The 26,585-nt window shown below is 45.7% G+C and overlaps 1 protein-coding gene across 4 annotated transcripts in view; it reads right to left on the bottom strand.

Annotated features, from left to right (window-relative positions):
• The window catches only part of LOC137379949 (E3 ubiquitin-protein ligase RNF123), a 536,536-nt gene that overhangs the window by 5,405 nt on the left and 504,546 nt on the right, over nt 1–26,585 (bottom strand). For all 4 annotated transcript variants that reach the window (XM_068051365.1, XM_068051363.1, XM_068051364.1 and 1 more), the window contains one exon: nt 3,316–3,401. In XM_068051365.1, the coding sequence (XP_067907466.1) occupies nt 3,316–3,401 (86 nt within the window). The remainder of the gene's footprint in view (nt 1–3,315; nt 3,402–26,585) is intronic.

The following is a 26,585-nucleotide window of genomic DNA, read 5'->3' as shown; positions in this document are numbered from 1 at the left end:
TGGCTGATAGCCTATCCTGAGAAATGGAGACAGAAAAGTCGAGGAAGGGAAGAGTTGGAGATGAGCCTGGAACATTAACTCTGTTTCTCTCTCCACAGATGCTGCCAGATCTGCTGACTATTTCCAACAATTTCTGTTTCAAATGGTTGTAGGTTATGAGGGTGTTGGAAGTGGAGATGACCAATGATTTCAAAAGGAAACTGGATGAGCTCGAGGAGAATAAACTTGCAGGACTATGGGGAGACAGAAGGAAAATGGGACTATCTCGATTGCTCTACAGAAAACCAGCATGGATTCGATGGGCCGAATGGCCTCTTTCAGTGCCTTAATAACAATATGAGGTTACAGAGACAGGGAGTATAAGATAAATGGGATTATTGCACTGAACAGGACACTGGCAGGGGTAGGGTCGGGGTGATACTGGGTATTGCTGGATGCATCACTATAGGCATTAGTATACGGTGTGACAGCAGACAGCAAAGGGGATCTTTGGCTGTACAGCCACAGGGAGAGGGCACTGATTTCAACAAGTGACTGTGAGTTTGTACAGAACAGCGGTCCGGCCTCGGCTGTAGTACCGGGACCAGTTCTGGCCCTCGTATCATGAGAAAGAAATACAGGCATTGGAGAGGGGGCAGTGAAGGGCAACTGACTGCGATCTGGGATCAGGTACCTGAACCGTGAAGGATGGCTGCAGAAACTGTGAATGTTTTGCAGAAGTCTTAGGGGTGCCCTAACTGAAATATTCAAGATCTTAAATTGAATGCAAAATATTGGAATCTTTATTAAAAAATGTGATAGAAAAACATCTGGGAACCAAAAATATAATGAAGAGTAAACAGCACAGATTTTAAAAGGGCAGGTGTTGCTTGACCAGCCTTATTAAATTCTTTGAAGGAACAAAACATTCATCAGACTGATACTGTGGCTAAAAAGTTAAATGATGAGGTCAGATTGCACAGTCTAGATTTGCATTGCCTTGAGTATAGAAGATTGAGTGATCAAATTGAGGTGTTGAAGATAATTAAAGGATTTGATAGGGTAGATAGAGAAAAACTATTTCATCTGGTGAGCAAGTCCAGAAAAAGGGGATATAATCTTAAAATTAGGGCTAGGACATTCAGGAGTGATGTCAGGAAGCACTTAATCACACAAATATGTTGAGACTAGGAGTCAACTGAAAATTTCAAAACTAAGATGGATAGATTTTTGTTAGGCAAGTAAGTGTATTAAGGGATATGAAACTAAGGCGAGTAGATGGAATTGTTACAGATCAGCCAGGATCTAATTGAACGATGAAACAAGTTTGAGGGGCTGAATGGCCTAATCCTATTCCTGTTCTTAGAAACAGCAGACAATGGTAATGCAGTGGAGATAATATACATGGACTTTCAAAAGGTCTCCAATAAGCTCCTGCATAGTTGACTCATGACTAAGGTCAAAGCATGTGGTGACAGGGGACTAGTACAAAACAGAAAACAGAGAGTAGGGGTTAAAGGTAGTTATCCGGAGTGGTCGATGGTGGGAAGTGGTGTTCCACAAGGATCACTGCTGGGACCACCACTGTTCACAATTTATACTAACAATTTGGATCAGGGAACTTGAAGTACAAAATCAAAATTTGAGAATGACATCATATTACAGGGTTTTAGTTAACAATGAGGAACACTGCAAAAAACACAAGACAACATTAATCAACTTGTGGATTTTCAATACAGATAATTGAGGTACTACATTTTGGTAAGAAAACTAAGCATATCACTTGAAAAATAAGAATCTAAATAGAGTAGAGGAGCAAAAGGATCTGGGAGTACAAACACACAAATTAATAAAGCCATTAAAAAAAGCAAACCAAGCACTCGGGTTTATTTCTAGAGGGATAGATTGAAAAGTAGAGAAGTTACGCTAAACTTGTATTGAACCTTAGTTAGATCAACTTGAAGTACTGTGTACATTCTGGTTGTCATGTTATAATAAGGATATAGAGGCACTGGAGAGGGTGCAGAGAAGATTTACAAGGATAATGCCATAATTGTGAGGTTGTACCTATCTGGAAAGGATCATTAGGCTGGGCTTTTTTTCTCTTGTAAAAAGGCAGCGGAGGGGTGATCTATTAGAGATCTTCAATATTATGAAAGGTTTTGCTAGAGTAAACACAGACAGAGTGTTTCCACTTGTGGGGAAAAGCAAAACTAGAGGCCATCAATAACAAAGGCAGTCACCAAGAAATCAAATGGGGAATTTGGAAGAAACTTCTTTACTCAGAGAGTGATGAGAATGTGAAACTTGCCACCATAGACAGTGGTTGAGATGAATAGTATAGATGTATTTAACGGGAAGCCAGATAAGCATATGAAGGAGAAGGGAAGAGAGGGTTATTATGGCTGTCAGATGAGGTAGGATGGGAGGAGGGGGTCGAGTGCAGCATAAATGCTGGCATGGACTGCTTGGCTGAATGGCCTGTTTTTGTACCATTGACTCTATATTCTATGTAATAGATAAATGCACTGTGGTGCATTTTGCTAGGAGAAATAAGGTGGCCACATACTCCTTGGAAAATAACAGTCTAAATAGGGTAGAGGAACAAAGGGATACAGATATATAAATCACTAAAAGTAGCGACACAGGTTAATAAGGCCATAAAATGTGCAAACAAAGTACTGAGTTTCATTTCTAAAGGAATCAAATTCCAAAGCAAAGAAGATATGTAAAACTTATATAGAACTCTTAGAATAATGTGCACAGTTGGTTCTCCATATTACAGAAAGGACACAGAAACACTGCAGAAAGTACAAATTAACATTAATGGGGATGATACCAGATCTGAAAGGTTAGAATTATCAGGAAAGACTGAACAGGCTGGGGCTCTTTTCTGCAGAGAAGGAAAGACAGGGAGAGGTGATCTAATAGAGGTCTTTAAAATTATGAAGGGGTTCGATAAGGTAAAAGTAAAAGATGTTTCCATTTGTGCAGGAGTCCAAAATTAGGGGCCATAAATATAAAATATTAATGAATAAATCCAATACGGAATTCAGGAGAAACATTTTACCCAAAGAGTGGTTAGAATATGGAACTTGCTATCACATGGAGTAATTGAGGTAAATAGCACAGATGCAGAAGAGGGATATGCTAATAGAGTTAGACGAATAGGGGTAGAGGAGGTTTGTGTGACATATACTTGTTGGACCAAATGGTCTGTTTCTGCATTGTAAAATTCTTTGCGAAGAACAGAGACAAGATAAATGTCAATATATGAACGTTGTCACAGTTTGTACAAGAGGACTTAGCCTCAAGTTTAGCTGAGGTTGGGCTTACTTGCAGGATTTATGAGAACATGGCCTGAAGACGGCAGAGATTGGGTGCGCGTAACAGATAGGGCACAGGTCTTCCTCACTGGTGGGCTGCAAGAAAACAAAAAGAGATTATAACCCTTAGGCTGTGGCTGCCTAATCATCACATAGCCAGCAGACATGGTCGATGCCCCCATCCCATGCTTTTGGATTCACGCTGACACTTCACTCAAATTTTTTTTAATTTTTCAAGGGATGTGAGCATTTTTGGCAAGACCAGAATTTGTTGCTTATCCCTGATTGCCCTTGAAAAGGTGGTGGTGAGCCACCTTCTTGAACTGCTGCAGGTACACCCACAGTGCCGTTAGGGAGGGAGTTCCAGGATTTTTACCTAGCAATGGTGAAGGAACAACAATATAGTTCCAAGTCAGGATGATGTGTGGCTCGGAGGGGAACTTGCAGGTAGTGGTGTTCCCACCTTGGAAGGTGCTGTCGAAGGAGCCTTGGTGAGTTGCTGCAGTGCATCAGTGCAGTGCATATGATACTCTCCGCTGCCACATAACGTCAGTGGTGAAGGGAGTGAATGTTTAAGGTGGTGGATCAGGTGCCGATCAAGTGGCTGCTTTTTCCTGGATGGTGTCGAGCTTCTTGAGTGTTGTTGGAGCTGCACGCATCCAGGCAAGTGGAGAGTATTAAAGAACAAAGAAAGAACAAAGAACAGTACAGCACAGGAACAGGCCATTCGGCCCTCCAAGCCTGCGCCGATCATGATGCCTGCCTCAACTAAAACCTTCTGCACTTCCGGGGACCGTATCCCTCTATTGCCATCCTATTCATGTATTTGTCAAGATGCCTCTTAAACGTCGCTATCGTTCCTGCTTCCACCATCTCTTCCGGCAGCAAGTTCCAGGCACTCACCACCCTCTGTATAAAAAACTTGCCTCGCACATCCCCTCTAAACTTTGTCCCTCGCACCTTAAACCTATGTCCCCTAGTAACTGACTCTTCCACCCTGGGAAAAAGCTTCTGATTATCCACTCTGTCCATGCCACTCATAACTTTGTAAACCTCTATCATGTCGCCCCTCCACCTCCGTCGTTCCAGTGAAAACAATCCGAGTTTATCCAACCTCTCCTCATAGCTAATGCCCTCCAGACCAGGCAACATCCTGGTAAACCTCTTCTGTACCCTTTCCAAAGCCTCCTGACTTGTGCCTTGTAGATGGGGAGTTAGGTGGTGAGTTACCTGCGGCAGGGTTCCTAGCCCCTGACCTGCTCTTGTAGCCACGGTATTTATGTGGCAGATCCAGTTAAGTTTCTGATCAATGGTAACCCGCAGGATGTTGATAGTGGGGGATTCAGTGATGGTAATGCCATTGAATGTCAAGAGGGGATGGTTAGATTCTCTCTTGTTGGAGATGGTCATTGCCTGGCACTTGTGTGGCATGAATGTTACTTGCCAATTAGCAGCCCAAGTCTGAATTTTGTCCAGTTCTTGCTGCATGTGGACAGGGCCTGTTTCAGTATCTGAGGAGTTGCGAATGGTGATGAACATTGTGCAATCATTAGCGAACATCCCCATTTGTGACCTTATGATGGAGGGAAGATCATTGATGAAGCAGCTGAAGATAGTTGGGCCGAGGACACTATCCTGAGGAACTCCTGCAGTGATACCCTGGGACTGAGATGATTGGCCTCCAACAACCACAACCATCCTCCTTTGTACTAGGTATGACTCCAACCAGCGGAGATTTTTACTCTTGATTCCCATTGACTTCAATTTTGCTAGGGCTCCTTGATGCCACAGCCAGTCAAATGCTGCGTTGTTGTCAGGGGCAGTCACTCTCACCTCAGCAAGATTCTCAATAATCCTTTCAGGACTCTTCTGTTTCCCTTGGAGAAATCAGTTAGGATTAGAAAACCTCAATCTCATTCTTGTATATAACATTGGATGCTAACAACAGAGATTGTAATTCAAAGTTATTGACTGGATGTGAAATGCTTTAAGGTATTCCGAGGGTGTGATCAGCTGTATAAATGCAAGTTCTCTCTTTCATGTTGTTTTTCAGAGGATGAACCTCCACCCATCACTCTCCCATTCTTTAAACCTGTGTGAGAAGCTGGACTCTGCAGTTTCTTATCAAGACCCAGGAAGGAAGGACATGGGGTAAGGCAGGGACCTGATCCAAAGAGCTGTTCTCAACCTGACTGCAGCATCAGGGGCTGAGAACTTCCCTTATATTGCCTCTGATTTATGCTACTGTTGCTGGCTTGTACAGCCATCACTAACCCGAAAGTAACCCAGAGACCCAGGGTATTTCTCTGGGGACATGGGTTCGAATCCCACCACAGCAGAAGGCGGAATTTGAATTTAATTAATAAATCTGGAATTAAAAGCTAGTCTAATGATGGCCATGAAACCATTGTCGATTGTTGGAAAAACCCATCTGGTTCACTAATGTCCTTCAGGGAAGGAAATCTGCTGTCCTTACCTGGTCTGGCCTACATGTGACTCCAGACCCACAGCAATGTGGTTAACTCTTACATGCCCTCTGAAATGGCCTAGCAAGCCACTCAGTTGTACCTAACCGCTACAAAGTCAATAAAAAGGAATGAAACCGGACGGACCACCCGGCATCGACCTAGGCACCGGAAACGACAACAGCAAACCCAGCCCTGTTGACCCTGCAAAGTCCTCCTTACTAACATCTGGGGGCTTGTGCCAAAGTTGGGAGAGCTGTCCCACAGACTAGTCAAGCAACAGCTTGACATAGTCATACTCATGGAATCATACCTTACTGACAATGTCCCAGACACTGCCATCACCATCCCCGGGTATGTCCTATCCCACTGGCAGGACAGACCCAGCAGAGGTGGTGGCACAGTGGTATACAATAGGGAGTGAGTTGCCATGGGAGTCCTCAGCATCGACTCTGGACCCCATGAAGTCTCATGGCATCAGGTCAAACATGGGCAAGGTAACCTCCTACTGATTACCACCTACCGCCCTCCCTCAGCTGATGACTCAGTACTCCTCCATGTTGAACAGCACTTGGAGGAAGCACTGAGGGTGGCAATGGCACAAAATGTACTCTGGGTGAGGGACTTCAATGTCCATCACCAAGAGTGGCTCAGTAGCACCACTACTGACCTAGCTGGCCGAGTCCTAAAGGACATAGCTGCTAGACTGGGTCTGCGGCAGGTGGTGGGGGAACCAACACGAGGGAAAAACATACTTGACCTCGTCCTCACCAATCTGCCTGCCGCAGATGCTTCTGTCCATGACAGTATTGGTAGGAGTGACCACCGCACAGTCCTTGTGGAGACGAAGTCCTGCCTTCACATTGAGGACACTGTCCATCGTGTTGTGTGGCACTACCACCGTGCTAAATGGGATAGATTTCGAACAGATCTAGCAGTGCAAAACTGGGCATCCATGAGGCGCTGTGGGCCATCAGCAGAATTGTACTCAACCACAATCTGTAACCTCATGGCCCAGCATATCCCCCACTCTACCATTACCATCAAGCCAGGTGACCAACCCTGGTTCAATGAAGAGTGCAGGAGGGCATGCCAGTAGCAGCACCAGGCATACCTCAAAATGTGTCAACCTGGTGAAGCTACAACCCAGGACTACTTGCGTGCCAAACTGCGTAAACAGCATGCGATAGACAGAGCTAAGCGATCCCATAACCAACAGATCAGATCTAAGCTCTGCAGTCCTGCCACATTCAGCCGTGAATGGTGGTGGACAATTAAACAACTAACTGGAGGAGGTGACTCCACAAATATCCCCATCCTCAATGATGGGGGAGCCCAGCACATCAGTGCGAAAGATAAGGCTCAAGCATTTGCAACAATCTTCAGCCAAAAGTGCCGAGTTGATGATCCATCTCGGCATCCTCCTGAAGTCCCCAACATCACAGATGCCAGACTTCAGACAATTCGATTCACTCCGCGTGATATCAAGGAACAACTGAAGGCACTGGATACTGCAAAAGCTATGGGCCCTGACAATATTCCGGCAATAGTACTGAAGACCTGTGCTCCAGAACTTGCAGCGCCCCTAGCCAAGCTGTTCCAGTACAGCTACAACACTGGCATCTACCCTGCAATGTGGAAAATTGCCCAGGTATGTCCTGTACACAAAAAGCAGGACAAGTCCAACCCGGCTAATTACCGCCCCATCAGCCTACTATCAATCATCAGTAAAGTGATGGAAAGTGTCATCAACAGTGCCATCAAGGTGCACTTGCTTAGCAATAACCTGCTCAGTAACGCTCAGTTTGGGTTCCGCCAGGGCAACTCAGCTCCTGACCTCATTACAGCCTTGGTTCAAACATGACAAAAGAGCTGAACTCAAGAGGTGAGGTGAGAGTGACTGCCCTTGACATCAAGGCAGCATTTGACCGAGTATGGCATCAAGGAGCCCTAGCAAAACTGAGGTCAATGGGAATCAGGGAGAAAAGCCTCCGCTGGCTGGAGTCATACCTAGCACAAAGGAAGATGATTGTGGTTGTTGGAGGTCAATCATCTGAGCTCCAGGACATCACTGCAGGAGTTTCTGAGGGTAGTGTCCTAGACCCAACCATCTTCAGCTCCTTCATCAATGACCTTCCTTTAATCATAAGGTCAGAAGTGGGGATGTTCGCTGATGATTGCACCATGTTCAGCACCATTCGTGACTCCTGAGATACTGAAGCAGTCCGTGTAGAAATGCAGCAAGACCTGGACAATATCCAGGCTTGGGCTGATAAATGGCAAGTAACATTCGCGCCACACAAGTGCCAGGCAATGACCATCTCCAACAAGAGAGAATCTAACCATCTCCCCTTGACATTCAAGCTGAATCCCCCACTATCAACATCCTAGGGGTTACCATTGACCAGAAACTGAACTGGAGTAGCCATATAAATACCGTGGCTACAAGAGCAGGTTATAGGCTAGGAATCCTGAGGCGAGTAACTCACCTCCTGACTCCCCAAAGCCTGTCCACCATCTACAAGGCACAAGTCAGGAATGTGATGGAATACTCTCCACTTGCCTGGATGGGTGCAGCTCCAACAACACTCAAGAAGCCCGACACCATCCAGAACAAAACAGCCCGCTTGATTGACACCCCATCCACAAACATTCACTCCCTCCACCACCGATGCACAGTGGCAGCAGTGTGTACCATCTACAAGATGCACTGCAGCAATGCACCAAGGCTCCTTAGACAGCACCTTCCAAACCCGTGACCTCTACCAACTAGAAGGACAAGGGCAGCAAATACATGGGAACACCACCATCTGCAAGTTCCGCTCCAAGTAACACACCATCCTGACTTGGAACTATATCGCCGTTCCTTCACTGCCGCTGGGTCAAAATTTTGGAACTCCCTTCCTAACAGCACCGTGGGTGTGCCTACCCCACATGGACTGCAGCGGTTCAAGAAGGCAGCTCACCACCACCTTCTCAAGGACAATTAGGGATGGGCAATAAATGCTGGCCTGGCCAGCGACGCCCACATCCCATGAATGAATAAAAAAAAACTGGCCAGGATCCAGAGGCTGACTGTTACAAAATATGATAAAAATCTTGGCATACCAGTCACTGGTCTTAGCGATTTCACCATGTTTACAGACAGCTCTGGCTCTGCGAATCCACATACTGCAGCTCGTGTCATCAAATATACAACTTAAGCTTCTAGATGCTTACACCTGATATTATGGGGTGTGGCAGACGGAGGGACAATCATTTGTTGTGGAATCAGCTGCACTGCTGTACCATGAAAGCATATTTACCCATAATCGGGTAAATGTTTTCAGGAGAGGTGTGCAATACCACAGAGCGCACCATGTGTACATATGTACAGGCAAACCACATTCCTGACTGCGTAACCAGAGTTATCACACTACTTACAAACTACTTCCCTGTATTCAGCAGGGTGAGGACCACTAACTGTGTAACTGTACAGAGTTCCTGTTTATTCAGCAGGGTAAGGGTCTCTATTATGAAAGTGCTTCCATTTTAAAATATTTTTTGAGGACTTGTGCTTGAAGGTTGTGAAGATAGATTCATTTGGTAGACTGAAGTGATTCCATAGGTGCTGGACTTTGATTTTTTTTAAAAAAGGTCACTGTGGGGACTTGAGCGTTCTGTTTACTGGATGTCACATGTCTTAAGCTAAATAAACAACACGGGCCTTGGTGACTAGGGGGAGTTGTTTACCGAGAAGTGACATGTCAAGATTGATGCTGATCAAGAGTTGGTTTCATTTTGGATTGATTTGAGGCAGTTGGGGGTCATCTTTTCTCCACCTCTCTGAGAAACCCTGAGAACTTGGTGTGTGATAACTGAAATCCCTGATGCCGCATTTCTCCTGGAAAGCCTGCCAGACGAATCTGCAACGTTGCCTGAAGAGAACTGCTCCAAAAAGATCACATTGACAGCCCTCTACGTGTATTTGGACGCCAGAATAAAGGAACAACTGTTATCATTCCATATCTTATCCTTTTCCTTCAAGGATTAACAAGTATTTGTCCAAAGTGTTTTTTTTTTGTCTTTTTTGTAACGAGATCTCTGAGAGAAAAGGTCTTTATTTTTCTTTAACCAGTCAGGCAGGGTGTGTGTGTGTGTGGGCTAATTTAAGGGAACTTTCATATTTCAATCTGTGTGTTACTGCTTTGCACCTTTACTGAATAAGTCTTATTTTATAATAAATTGATAATTTTGCTGTTTATTAAAGAAATCTGGTTGGTGGATTTTATTCTGAAATAAAATAGAGTAATAGAGTATATAATTGGCCGTATCGGTAACTGAGAAAACATTTAAATATATGTTGTGACCCGTGGAGAAGTGGAACTAGAGAAAGACAGTGCCACCTCCAGCCTCGGAAGCAACAGTCACTCACTGTGTAACTGTACAGAGTTCCTATTTATTCAGCAGAGTAAGGATCACTCACTGTGTAACTACAGATTTCCTGTTTATTCAGCAGGTTAAGGATCACTCACTGTAACTTTAGAGTACCTGTTTTTTGTCAGGGTAAGTGATTTTTAAATCATTAATGCGCATTAATTCATCCTTTAATGATTCTATTTCAAATTATTTGTACTTCTCTGATGTAATCTGTAAAATTATAGCAGCACAATCTATTGATTTTGATATTTCTGTCCTCACTACATGAAACATTTATTTGGAAATAGTCTTTTCTTTGAAAGATCTCAGTAACATGGGCTGTGGGCCATAAACTCCTCTGTTGAATGCCAAGCAGCAGCTAATGGAGGTGTGCTGCTGCTGGGGGACAACGCAGAAAAAAAATGGTGTTTTTTTTTTGTTCGTTCATTGGATGCGGGCATCGCTGGCTAGGCTAGCATTTATTGCCCATCCCTAATTGCCCTCGAGAAGGTGGTGGAGAGCTGCATTCTTGAACCACTGCAGTCCTTAGACAGTAGGTACACCAACAGCGCTGTTTAGAAGGGAGTTGCAAGATTTTTGCACAGCGACAGTGAAGGAACGGCAACATAGTTCCAAGTCAGGATGGTGTGTGGCCTGGAGGGGAACTTGCAGGTGGTGGTGTTCCCATGCATTTGCTGCCCTTGTCCTTCTAAGTGGTAGAGGTCACGGATTTGGAAGGTGCTGTCGAAGCAGCCTTGGTGAGTTGCTGCAGTGCATCTTGTAGATGGTACACACTGCTGCCACTGTGTGTTGGTGGTGAAGGAAGTAAATGTTGAAGGTGGTCAATGGGGTGCCAATCAAGTGGGCTGCTTTATCCTGGATGGTGTCGAGCTTCTTGAGTGTTGTTGGAGCTGCACCCATCTAGGCAGGTGGAGAGTATTCCATCACACTCCTGACTTGTGCCTTGTAGATGGTGGACAGGCATTGGGGAGACAGAAGGCGACTCCCAGGGAAACTCCCACCTGACTGTATACCACTGTGCTGCCACCTCTGGTGGGTCTGTCCTGCCGGTGGGACAATACATACCCAGGGATGGTGATGATGGTGACATTGTCTGTAAGTTATGATTTCACCAGTATGACTGTGTTGCTTGACGAGTATTGTGGGACAGCTCTCCCAAGTTTAGGATTTGGACATTAGTAAGGAGGACTTTGCAGGGTCGACAGGGCTGAGTTTGAATGTCGTTTCCAGTGTTTAGGTCGATGCCGGGTGGTCTGTCCGGTTTCATTCCTTTTCTTAGGCTTCGTAGCGGTTTGATACAACTGAATGGCCTCCCTTTCGGCACTCATTCACCCTGGGGCCACTTCAGAGGGCATTTATGAATCAACCACATTGCTGTGGTCTGCAGTCACATGTGGGCCAGACCAGGTAAGGATGGAAGATTTCCCTCCCTAAAGGACATTAGTGAACCAGATGGGCTTTTACAACAATCAACAATGGTTTCATGGTCACCATTAGACTAGCTTTTAATTTCAGATTTATTAACTGAATTTTCACCATCTGCCGTGGTGGGATTCGAACCCATATCCCCACAGCATTTGCATGGACCACTGGATTAATACTGCAGGGACATTAGCACAATCCATCATATTCATTCACCAGCCCATTGTACACAATCCATCATATTCAGTGACCAGCCCATTGTACACAATCCATCATATTCACTGACCAGCCCATTGTACACAATCCATCATATTCACTGACCAGCCCATTGTACACAATCCATCATATTCAGTGACCAGCCCATTGTACACAATCCATCATATTCACTGACCAGCCCATTGTACACAATCCATCATATTCACTGACCAGCCCATTGTACACAATCCATCATATTCACTGACCAGCCCATTGTACACAATCCATCATATTCACTGACCAGCCCATTGTACACAGTCGATCATATTCACTGACCAGCCCATTGTACACAATCCATCATATTCACTGACCAGCCCATTGTACACAATCCATCATATTCACTGACCAGCCCATTGTACACAATCCATCATATTCACTGACCAGCCCATTGTACACAATCCATCATATTCACTGACCAGCCCATTGTACACAGTCGATCATATTCACTGACCAGCCCATTGTACACAGTCGATCATATTCAGTGACCAGCCCATCTTACACAATCCATCATATTCACTGACCAGCCCATTGTACACAATCCATCATATTCACTGACCAGCCCATTGTACACAATCCATCATATTCACTGACCAGCCCATTGTACACAATCCATCATATTCACTGACCAGCCCATTGTACACAGTCGATCATATTCAGTGACCAGCCCATCTTACACAATCCATCATATTCACTGACCAGCCCATTGTACACAATCCATCATATTCACTGACCAGCCCATTGTACACAATCCATCATATTCACTGACCAGCCCATTGTACACAGTCGATCATATTCAGTGACCAGCCCATTGTACACAGTCGATCATATTCAGTGACCAGCCCATTGTACACAGTCCATCATATTCACTGACCAGCCCATTGTACACAGTCGATCATATTCAGTGACCAGCCCATCTTACACAATCCATCATATTCAGTGACCAGTCCATTGTACACAATCCATCATATTCACTGACCAGCCCATCGTACACAGTCCATCATATTCACTGACCAGCCCATTGTACACAATCCATCATATTCACTGACCAGCCCATTGTACACAATCCATCATATTCACTGACCAGCCCATTGTACACAATCCATCATATTCACTGACCAGCCCATCGTACACAGTCCATCATATTCACTGACCAGCCCATCGTACACAGTCCATCATATTTACTGACCAGCCCATTGTACACAATCCATCATATTCACTGACCAGCCCATTGTACACAATCCATCATATTCACTGACCAGCCCATCGTACACAGTCCATCATATTCACTGACCAGCCCATTGTACACAATCCATCATATTCAGTGACCAGTCCATTGTACACAATCCATCATATTCACTGACCAGCCCATCGTACACAGTCCATCATATTTACTGACCAGCCCATTGTACACAATCCATCATATTCACTGACCAGCCCATCGTACACAGTCCATCATATTCACTGACCAGCCCATTGTACACAATCCATCATATTCACTGACCAGCCCATTGTACACAATCCATCATATTCACTGACCAGCCCATTGTACACAGTCCATCATATTCACTGACCAGCCCATTGTACACAGTCGATCATATTCACTGACCAGCCCATTGTACACAATCCATCATATTCACTGACCAGCCCATTGTACACAATCCATCATATTCACTGACCAGCCCATTGTACACAGTCCATCATATTCACTGACCAGCCCATTGTACACAATCCATCATATTCACTGACCAGCCCATTGTACACAATCCATCATATTTACTGACCAGCCCATTGTACACAATCCATCATATTTACTGACCAGCCCATTGTACACAGTCCATCATATTCACTGACCAGCCCATTGTACACAATCCATCATATTCAGTGACCAGCCCATTGTACACAGTCGATCATATTCACTGACCAGCCCATTGTACACAATCCATCATATTCACTGACCAGCCCATTGTACACAATCCATCATATTCAGTGACCAGCCCATTGTACACAGTCGATCATATTCACTGACCAGCCCATTGTACACAATCCATCATATTCAGTGACCAGCCCATTGTACACAATCCATCATATTCAGTGACCAGCCCATTGTACACAGTCCATCATATTCACTGACCAGCCCATTGTACACAATCCATCATATTCAGTGACCAGCCCATTGTACACAATCCATCATATTCAGTGACCAGCCCATTGTACACAGTCCATCATATTCACTGACCAGCCCATTGTACACAATCCATCATATTCACTGACCAGCCCATTGTACACAATCCATCATATTCAGTGACCAGCCCATTGTACACAGTCCATCATATTCACTGACCAGCCCATTGTACACAATCCATCATATTCAGTGACCAGCCCATTGTACACAGTCCATCATATTCACTGACCAGCCCATTGTACACAATCCATCATATTCAGTGACCAGCCCATTGTACACAATCCATCATATTCAGTGACCAGCCCATTGTACACAGTCCATCATATTCACTGACCAGCCCATTGTACACAATCCATCATATTCACTGACCAGCCCATTGTACACAATCCATCATATTCACTGACCAGCCCATTGTACACAGTCCATCATATTCACTGACCAGCCCATTGTACACAATCCATCATATTCAGTGACCAGCCCATTGTGCACAGTCCATCATATTCACTGACCAGCCCATTGTACACAATCCATCATATTCAGTGACCAGCCCATTGTACACAATCCATCATATTCACTGACCAGCCCATTGTACACAATCCATCATATTCACTGACCAGCCCATTGTACACAATCCATCATATTCACTGACCAGCCCATCGTACACAGTCGATCATATTCACTGACCAGCCCATTGTACACAATCCATCATATTCAGTGACCAGCCCATTGTACACAATCCATCATATTCAGTGACCAGCCCATTGTACACAATCCATCATATTCACTGACCAGCCCATTGTACACAATCCATCATATTCACTGACCAGCCCATTGTACACAATCCATCATATTCAGTGACCAGCCCATTGTACACAATCCATCATATTCAGTGACCAGCCCATTGTACACAATCCATCATATTCAGTGACCAGCCCATTGTACACAATCCATCATATTCACTGACCAGCCCATTGTACACAGTCGATCATATTTACTGACCAGCCCATTGTACACAGTCCATCATATTCACTGACCAGCCCATTGTACACAGTCCATCATATTCACTGACCAGCCCATTGTACACAGTCCATCATATTCAGTGACCAGTCCATCGTACACAGTCCATCATATTCACTGACCAGCCCATTGTACACAGTCCATCATATTCAGTGACCAGTCCATCGTACACAGTCCATCATATTCAGTGACCAGCCCATTGTACACAGTCGATCATATTCAGTGACCAGTCCATCGTACACAGTCCATCATATTCACTGACCAGCCCATTGTGCACAGTCCATCATATTCAGTGACCAGCCCATTGTACACAGTCGATCATATTCAGTGACCAGTCCATCGTACACAGTCCATCATATTCACTGACCAGCCCATTGTGCACAGTCCATCATATTCAGTGACCAGCCCATTGTGCACAGTCCATCATATTCACTGACCAGCCCATTGTGCACAGTCCATCATATTCACTGACCAGCCCATTGTACACAGTCCATCATATTCACTGACCAGCCCATTGTGCACAGTCCATCATATTCACTGACCAGCCCATTGTACACAGTCCATCATATTCAGTGACCAGTCCATCGTACACAGTCCATCATATTCACTGACCAGCCCATTGTACACAGTCCATCATATTCAGTGACCAGCCCATTGTACACAATCCATCATATTCACTGACCAGCCCATCGTACACAGTCGATCATATTCACTGACCAGCCCATCGTACACAGTCGATCATATTCACTGACCAGCCCATCGTACACAGTCCATCATATTCACTGACCAGCCCATCGTACACAGTCCATCATATTCACTGACCAGCCCATCGTACACAATCCATCATATTCACTGACCAGCCCATCGTACACAGTCCATCATATTCACTGACCAGCCCATTGTACACAATCCATCATATTCACTGACCAGCCCATCGTACACAGTCCATCATATTCACTGACCAGCCCATCGTACACAATCCATCATATTCAGTGACCAGCCCATTGTACACAATCCATCATATTCACTGACCAGCCCATTGTACACAATCCATCATATTTACTGACCAGCCCACTGTACACAGTCGATCATATTCACTGACCAGCCCATTGTACACAATCCATCATATTCACTGACCAGCCCATCGTACACAGTCCATCATATTCACTGACCAGCCCATTGTACACAGTCCATCATATTCAGTGACCAGTCCATCGTACACAGTCGATCATATTCACTGACCAGCCCATTGTACACAATCCATCATATTCACTGACCAGCCCATCGTACACAGTCCATCATATTCACTGACCAGCCCATTGTACACAGTCGATCATATTCACTGACCAGCCCATCGTACACAATCCATCATATTCACTGACCAGCCCATCGTACACAGTCCATCATATTCACTGACCAGCCCATTGTACACAGTCCATCATATTCAGTGACCAGTCCATCGTACACAGTCCATCATATTCACTGACCAGCCCATTGTACACAGTCGATCATATTCACTGACCAGCCCATTGTACACAATCCATCATATTTACTGACCAGCCCACTGTACACAGTCGATCATATTCACTGACCAGCCCATTGTACACAATCCATCATATTCACTGACCAGCCCATCGTACACAGTCCATCATATTCACTGACCAGCCCATTGTACACAGTCCATCATATTCAGTGACCAGTCCATCGTACACAGTCGATCATATTCACTGACCAGCCCATTGTACACAATCCATCATATTCAGTGACCAGTCCATCGTACACAGTCGATCATATTCACTGACCAGCCCATCGTACACAGTCGATCATATTCACTGACCAGCCCATCGTACACAATCCATCATATTCACTGACCAGCCCATCGTACACAGTCGATCATATTCACTGACCAGCCCATCGTACACAGTCGATCATATTCAGTGACCAGCCCATCGTACACAGTCGATCATATTCACTGACCAGCCCATCGTACACAATCCATCATATTCACTGACCAGCCCATTGTACACAGTCCATCATATTCAGTGACCAGCCCATCGTACACAGTCGATCATATTCACTGACCAGCCCATCGTACACAGTCGATCATATTCACTGACCAGCCCATCGTACACAGTCGATCATATTCACTGACCAGCCCATCGTACACAGTCGATCATATTCAGTGACCAGCCCATCGTACACAGTCGATCATATTCACTGACCAGCCCATCGTACAGTCGATCATATTCACTGACCAGCCCATCGTACACAGTCGATCATATTCACTGACCAGCCCATCGTACACAGTCGATCATATTCACTGACCAGCCCATCGTACACAGTCGATCATATTCACTGACCAGCCCATCGTACACAGTCGATCATATTCACTGACCAGCCCATCGTACACAGTCGATCATATTCACTGACCAGCCCATTGAAGAGGACTGACCTATTTAACCCAAGCCACTCACCTGCTCTATGCCACTTGGCCCATTTCCTGCATACCGACTGCAATGTGCTCTCCAGTAAAGCCTGGCTACCCGGCCCGAACCTGACCAAACCCGACTACATGTGTCAGCTTCGGGTCGGGTCGGGTCTGTATTCGGTGTCCAGCATTTGGACTTCTGTCGGGTCGGGCTGGACTGTACTGTTTTGTTTTTGTTTAAGTCTATGATCGTTTTCTGTTTCAAAAATACGTTATTTTCGGGTCGGTCCGTGCATTTGGAAAAATGAAAGGGCTCGGGCCCAGGTCAGGTTTGAATTTGACACCCAAGCCAGGCTCGACTCTCCAGCCCTTCATTTGCTACTTGAGCACAGTTACTAGATATGATGGGAATTTCATTTAGATAAATGATTCACACTGACTGCTAATACATACACTAGTCCATTTAGCAGAAGCAAAAAAAAGGAGATTTAACATAAAGCTCCAACAAATTCTACGATGGAGTCTTTATATAAAAGGCTTGATGGGGCTTGTACACTAATTGTTCTCATTTGTCTTCTGTAAATTGAATAAATCTAATCATTGTGATTAATAATAATATAATTATTAATAATATAATCATCAGAAATGTTTTGTTTCCAGCCCTACAATGTGCTCCAGAACGCAGGCAATGAAGTCTGACAGAGATCCCTCAGGTTGGGCTTCTGGGGCGGCGCAGTGGTTAGCACTGCAGCCTCACAACTCCAGGGACCCGGGTTCAATTCTGGGTACTGCCTGTGCGGAGTTTGCAAGTTTTCCCTGTGACCGCGTGAGTTTTCGCCGGGTGCTCCGGTTTCCTCCCACAGCCAAAGACTTGCAAAAGACTTGCAGGTGATAAGTAAAATTGGCCATTGTAAACTGCCCCTAGTGTAGGTAGGTGGTAGTGAATATGGGATTACGGTTAGTATAAATGGGTGGTTGTTGGTCAGCACAGACTCGGTGGGCTGAAGGGCCTGTTTCAGTGCTGTATCTCTAAATTAAAAATTAAATTAACCATTGGATTGCTCATGGACAAAGCTATGAAACAGAATCTGCATCTAATTACCCCCAATTATTTGTACTTTGCTTACTTTTTATCAATTATCAAATTATTTTTCCTTTTTTAAATATCTGACTTCAGTTTCCTCTGAGGAGTAATTCTCTTAAGATGAAAGAATCCAAACAACCTCTGTAGTTTTTACATTAGTACGTAACCCTACTAGTGCTGGATAACAAGAGGTGGAAAATAATAAGCCATTAAAAGTGAGAAAGAAACTGTACAGAAGGAGGCCATTTGCTCCATTGTGCCTAGACCGACTCTTTGAGTCCAATTAGTCCCAGTCCCCTGCTCTGCAAATTTTCCTTTTCAAGTATATATTCAATTCCCTTTTGAAAGCTGCTACTAAAACTGCTTCCATCTCCCTTTCAGGCAGTGCACTCCAGATTATAACAATTCACTGAGTAAAACCCAATTCTCACCTTACCTCTGGGTGTTTTGCCAATTATTTTAAATCTGTTGTCATTTGGTTACTGACCACCTTGCCAGTGGAAACAATCTTGAAGGTTCATAACAATCACATACACCCACTTTAGTGTCTAATGAGACATAGTACACATAAGCTCACATGACATAAACAAATAGGGAAGAGCTTTGCAGCTTTTTGGGTGCAATAGCACTGTGTGTAGAAGCAAATGACTACAGAACAAACAGAGCGGATATGGCAGATTGTGATCGCTGAGAAGTAATTTTCACTTTAATGTCAGGTGATAATAACAGACATTGTATTTCTGGAAGGGACACAGGGAACTAGAGGTGGCCACTGGGGGAAATGGTACAAGGGGGCCATATAGATACTTAAGCAGGTAACTGATATGGAGCATAACATCATGGTAGGAACAGAATGACCAGACAAGAAAAGTTTTTCGTGAAAAAGGTGTGCTCCTTCCTCCTTGTCTACACTGTCTAGTATTTGTGTGCAAAGGTAAGACTATATACAGAACAGACATAATACAAATAGCTGGCAAGATGGAATACTATTAAAAAGGAAATAGTGAGAGGGCACTGATTGGAGAGGAATAGTGAGAGGGGGCACTCAATGAGGAGGGAATAGTGAGAGGGGGTGCTGATTGGGGAGGAATAATGAGAGGGGGCACTGATTGGGGAGGAATAGTGAGAGGGGGCACTGATTGAGGAAGGAATAGTGAGAAGGGGCACTGATTGGGGAGGGAATTGTGAGGGGGGCACTGATTGGGGAGGAATAGTGAGGCAGGACACTGATTGAGGAGGGAACAGTGAGAAGGGGCACTGATTGGGGAGGAATAGTGAGAGGGGGCACTGATTGAGGAAGGAATAGTGAGAAGGGGCACTGATTGGGGAGGGAATTGTGAGGGGGGCACTGATTGGGGAGGAATAGTGAGGCAGGACACTGATTGAGGAGGGAACAGTGAGAAGGGGCACTGATTGGGGAGGAATAGTGAGGAGGGGGCACTGATTGGGGAGGAATAGTGAGAGGGGGCACTGATTGGGGAGGAATAGTGAGGGGGGCACTGATTAGAACATAAAACAGTACAGCACAGTACAGGCCCTTCGGCCCACGATGTTGTGGCGACCCTTTAACCTACTCTAAGATCAAACTATCTACATACCCTTCATTCTACTATCATCCATGTACCTATCCAAGAGTCGCTTATATGTCCCTAACGTATCTGCTTCTACTACCACCGCTGGCAGTGCATTCCACGCACCCACCACTCTCTGTGTAAAGAACCTACCTCTGACATCTCCCCTAAACCTTCCTCCAATCACCTTAAAATGATGTCCCCTGGTGATAGCCCTTTCCGCCCTGGGAAAAAGTCTCTGGCTATCCACTCTATCTATGCCTCTCATCATCTTGTACACCTCTATCAAGTCACCTCTCATCCTTCTTCGCTCCAATGAGAAAAGCCCTAGCTCCCTCAGCCTTTCTTCATAAGACAAGATTGTGGAGGGAATAGTGAGAAGGGGCACTGATTGAGGAGGTAATAGTGAGGGGGGGCACTGATTGGGGAGGAATAGTGAGAGGGGTCACTGATTGAGGAGGGAATAGTGAGAAGGGGCACTGATTGGGGAGGAATCATGGGGGGGGCACTGACTGCGGAGGGAATAGTGAGAGGGGGCACTGATTGTGGAGGGAATAGTGAGAAGGGGCACTGATGGGGAGGAATAGTGAGGGGGGGCACTGATTGGGGAGGAATAGTGAGGGGGGCACTGATTGGGGAGGAATAGTGAGAGGGGCACTGATTGGGGAGGGAATAGTGTGAGGGGGCACTGATTGGGGAGGAATAGTGAGTGGCACTGATTGGAGAGGGAATAGTGAGTGGCACTGTTTTTTATTTTATTTATCCATTTATGGGATGTGCGGCTTGCTGGCCAAGTCAGCATTTATTGCAGATTCTTTGCTGGCCGTGTGATGGTGGCGTTGAATTGCCTGTTTGAACCACTGCAGTCGGTGTGCTGATGGCGTTCCCACAGTGCCCCACTGCTGTGAGGCCAGTATTGCAGAAGTGTAAAGATCTCAGAAAACTGTAGGGATGGAGAAGGTTACAGAGATTGGGTTGGGGTTCCGGGAGCCCAGACCCTGGAGGGATTCAAATATTCGAATGAGAATTTTAACACTGAGGTGTTGGTGGACCAGGAGCCGATATAGGGTCAGCGAACACAGTGGGGACAGATTAACAGAACTTGGCACAAGTTAGGATAGGGCAGCGGATTTTTGGATGAGGGTCAATCATGGTTGGAATAATCCAGTGGATAAAGTTGCATTCAAAATGCCGGAAGTGTTAGGAACTTGTAGTCAATCACTTTTTCATGTCCTTGACTGTTGCTATGCTTTAGTCCTCTTTATACACAACCTGTTACTGGACAGCTATGCATGACGACTATGTAAGGGCCAGTTACAGTTTTCTCTACCGTCCTTAGCCTACGACCTGCTCCATTCAGAGAGTGTTTGTGACTGAGATAGTGGAGATATCTACCTAGGGGAGGAGAGAAGACTGTCACTGAGCATTGTCATGGTGTTTGCTTCCCAATACAGGATGTAAGGCATGAACCTTGGGTCACCAATTAACTTATTTCTGAGCCAGTCGGGTGAAATCTACCCTGCCGTAGAACCGAGAGCTGTGTAGGGCTACAGTACCCTTTGTGACATTGTGCTTGGAGCACACATTGCAGGGACCCATTCTCTTCCTCATCTCATGGGTGATGTAGAGAATATTTTAAGCAGAAGCCAAGCAAAGTAGGTGCTAGGAATGTCAGCAGTTCCAATTGATGTGTACTGTCCTGGCCTCCCTTTGGCTCTTTCTGAACTCATTCTCCCTGGGGTCAGTCCCTTTAAGCTGTGATCCAGATTTCTTTTCACCAATATCTGCCATTAGTTCCCCCAGATTCAAGGAAGTCGGGGACGAGACTATGCATCTCCTGAAGCAAATCAAAATGTCCAATGTCTTCAGTCATAAATGTGAAAGACTCTAGTTCAGCGTTCTTCAGGCCTCCCAACTAGTTAAGCTGTCAGTTTATGGGGCTGGCCCTCCAACAATGATTTCGTGGCTTGGAATGGTCAGCAATCTTTGTTCCATGTATTGGGCTCTCAGTCTCAGCTGGTTCACGTCATAACATTTCTTGTCTCCACTCCTGCCTCAGCCCATAGGCTGCTGAAACCTCAATCATGCCTTTGTTACATTCAGAATCGACCATTCCAATGTTCTCCGAGACTCGACTAATCCATGCACTCGGGATGGAGTGGGGATGGGCCAGGGGGTGGAGAAGACTGAGACACTGAGGATGGAGTGAGGATGGATTTGGAGAGGGGGAATAGTGTGACACTGAGGATGGAGTGGGGATGTGGCAGGGGAGGTGAACACTGTGACACTGAGGATGGAGTAGGCTGGGGGAGGGGAATACTGTGACACTGAGGATGGAGTGGGGATTGATTGGGGGAGGGGAATGCTGTGACACTGAGGATGGAGTCGAGATGGGCCGGGGGAGGGGAATGCTGTGACACTGAGGATGGAGTGGGGATGGGTTGGGGGAAGGGAATGCTGTAACATTGAGGATAGAGTGGGCGAGGGGAGGGGAATGCTGTGACACTGAGGATGTAGTAGGGATGGGCTGGGGGAGGGGAATGCTGTGACACTGAGGATGTAGTAGGGATGGGGGAGGGGAATGCTGTGACACTGAGGATGAAGTGGGGATGGGTTGGGGGAGGGGAATGCTGTGACACTGAGGATGAAGTGGGGATGGGTTGGGGGAGGGGAATGCTGTGACACTGAGGATGAAGTGGGGATGGGTTGGGGGAGGGGAACGTTGACACTGAGGATGAAGTGGGGATGGGTTGGGGGAGGGGAATGCTGTGACACTGAGGATGAAGTGGGGATGGGTTGGGGGAGGGGAACGTTGACACTGAGGATGAAGTGGGGATGGGTAAGGGGAGGGGAACACTGACACTGAGGATGGAGTGGGGATGGGTTGGGGGAGGGGAATGCTGTGACACTGAGGATGAAGTGGGGATGGGTAAGGGGAGGGGAATGCTGTGACACTGAGGATGAAGTGGGGATGGGTTGGGGGAGGGGAACGTTGACACTGAGGATGAAGTGGGGATGGGTTGGGGGAGGGGAATGCTGTGACACTGAGGATGAAGTGGGGATGGGTTGGGGGAGGGGAACGTTGACACTGAGGATGAAGTGGGGATGGGTTGGGGAACACTGACACTGAGGATGAAGTGGGGATGGGTTGGGGGAGGGGAATGCTGTGACACTGAGGATGAAGTGGGGATGGGTTGGGGGAGGGGAACACTGACACTGAGGATGAAGTGGGGATGGGTTGGGGGAGGGGAACACTGACACTGAGGATGGAGTGGGGATGGGTTGGGGGAGGGGAACACTGACACTGAGGATGTAGTGGGGATGCATTTAGCTACAGTGATGTTCTGATCAAATATTTCTGACTGGTCATGAAATAAATATTTTCTCTGCTAATTTGCTGTCACCATTTGTGCTGGTCAGTCAGCAAGTACTGCCAACCATGACTTTGTATTGACTGCTGATAGGAGGACATGGTTATGCAATCAGAAAGTTGATGTGCTCTGCATTGTTGGCATTAACCGGAGCCTAAAATCTTCACATCATTGATGGGAATTACGTGATCAAGCAGCTGGGACACAGACTGCAGTAGAGCTAAAAGATGCTGACTCAACAGCATTCTAACGTGTGGGAAGCAGAGTGCCACTGCTGTCAATTATTCATCATGATGCCATTCCCTCGGCACATGTTTGTGCAGTTTGCGTGCTTGTTACTTGGATCTGCATTATCACTTTCAGGCAATCCATGGGAAGGTGACTTCCTCTGCTTTGCTTAAAGATAGTTAGCTTTTTAAAAACAAATTTGATATTTCTCTGAAGGACCAGGGCTCAGATTATGATCCAATACCATGGCTGAAATGAGTAGAAGAGAGGTCAGGCAAATCAAGGAGGAATGGTTAGGTGATGCCAGAGATGTAAAATAAAACTACATCAAGTGCTGGAACAGCCTGCTTTACCCTAACTGTGTCAGACACCAGGACACAATGAGATACCCTGACTGTGTCAGACACAGGGACACACTGTGATCCCCTAATGGTGTCAGACACAGCGACACACTGTGAAACCCTGACTGTGTCAGACACAGGAACACACTGTGATACCCTGACCGTGTCAGACACAGGGACACACTGTGATACCCTGACTGTGTCAGACACAGGGACACACTGTGATACCCTGACTGTGTCAGACACCAGGACACACTGTGATACCCTGACCGTGTCAGACACAGGGACACACTGTGATACCCTGACTGTGTCAGACACAGCAGCACACTGTGAAACCTTGACTGTGTCAGACACAGGGATACACTGTGATACCCTGACTGTGTCAGACACAGGGACACACTGTGATACCCTAAGGGTGTCAGACGCAGGGACACACTGTGATACCCTGACCGTGTCAGACACAGGGACACACTGTGATACCCTGACTGTGTCAGACACAGGAGCACACTGTGATACCCTGACTGTGTCAGACACAGGGACACACTGTGGTACCCTAATGGTGTCAGACACAGGGACACACTGTGGTACCCTAATGGTGTCAGACACCAGGACACACTGTGATACCCTGACTGTGTCAGACACAGGGACACACTGTGGTACCCTAATGGTGTCAGACACCAGGACACACTGTGATACCCTGACTGTGTCAGATGTTAGTGTCTAACATGTTGTTAATGGATGTTAAATACCTAGTAATTGAAGGCAATAGGGGTGAATCGGTGTTGGATGTTGATTAGTTAATTGTACTATAAAGAAGAGCCAGCCAGCACAGGCTGTGGGCGTTGTTAGGAGTGGAGAAGGCAAGCAATAAACAGTCTCCACCAAAGCATCCTAGTCTCAGCGTCTTCATCATAAACAGGCTTGGATGTTTCTCTATCATTGTTAGCAGAGGATGGTTGCCTGAAAGTGAAGATTAGAGACTAAGATTTGTTTTCAGACAGGAGATTAGAATTGAAGTTTTTTTTGAGAAGGCTGTAATTGGAGTTTTTTTTTGAAGAAAGATGAATGAAATCAGGTGTAAGGTGTTGGGATATGATTTTCCACCGCTGTTTTGTGAAGCCAAACCTTACGATCAATGGAAGAATGAAGTTGATCTATGGACATGGGTTACGTCTTTACCACAAAGGAAGCAAGGAATAGCCCTTGCACTTTCACTTCCCACCAGAAGCAAGATCAGGGGCAAAGTGTTCTCGGAGTTAGAATCTCGTTGTTTGGACAATGAGGAAGGTTTGGACAATCTCTTAAAAGTTATCGATAAAATTTATATGAAAGATGACTTACTGAGTGCCTAGGAGGTATGGTTGGACTTTGATAAATTTAGAAAAATGGATGTCTTCTCCATAGAAGAATATATTATGGAGCTTACCTGTTCGGGCGCTAGTATTTGGGGCGGCACAGTGGTTAGCACCGTAGCCTCACAGCTCCAGCGACCCGGGTTCAGTTCTGGGTACTGCCTGTGCGGAGTTTGCAAGTTCTCCCTGTGACCGCGTGGGTTTTCGCCGGGTGCTCCGGTTTCCTCCCACAGCCAAAGACTTGCAGGTTGATAGGTAAATTGGCCATTATAAATTGCTCCTAGTATTGGTAGGTGGTAGGGGAATTGAGGGAAGGTGGGGATATGGTAGGAATATGGGATTAATGTAGGATTAGTATAAATGGGTGGCTGATGGTCAGCACAGACTCGGTGGGCCGAAGGGCCTGTTTCAGTGCTGTATCTCTAAATAAATAAATAAAATAAATAAATAAAATAAATAAATAAATAAATATGCAAGGTTGCAGCAATTTTACTTGGAAATTCCGAGATCAGATTGTTGGATTGTGCTAGGATATTGAACATGGATAGGCTCTTGGTATTAACCAGAATTAGATTTTAAGAAACCGATACACTTTTTGATTAGATGTCTGATGCCCTGAAAAAAATTATTGGGAATACATTCCTTTCTGGCCGCTTTCATGGTACAAATGGGCTCTTCAACGTTGACATTTCAACGGTACATGAGAACACAATGCTAGCAGCATTTCAAGGCCGTTCAAATATGGGGCCCAAACGTCAGTACAAAAGGAGAAACACACACAAAACGAATGAGGATAGAGACCCTTTGGCAGCTCTAACAGATGGCAGGAATTGGGCAATTATGGCAGAAGGATGAACCCCACGAATAACCAAGGGGTGGTCAACAGGTGTTTCCGATGTGACTCAAAGTATCATTATGCATTGCATTGTCCAAACAGGAATAACAGGGTTTTTGAGATGATACATAACGTGGAAGGTTTGGAAGGCGAGGATGATGCTACTGATCAATCAGAAGGAATTGTACTGGTCACAAGAAGCTTCAGTCCAGTAATGAGTGTCCGAGTCGCAGATTCGTTCCATTGTGCAGTACTAGACACTGTGTACGTCCACAGTATGTGGAGTGGGCTGGTTAAGGTGTTACATGGA

This window comes from Heterodontus francisci, chromosome 19 (genome assembly GCF_036365525.1).
Source record: "Heterodontus francisci isolate sHetFra1 chromosome 19, sHetFra1.hap1, whole genome shotgun sequence".
Taxonomy (NCBI): domain Eukaryota; kingdom Metazoa; phylum Chordata; class Chondrichthyes; order Heterodontiformes; family Heterodontidae; genus Heterodontus; species Heterodontus francisci.
Note: the sequence above shows the minus strand (reverse complement) of the source record. Positions and strands in the feature narration are given on the sequence as shown.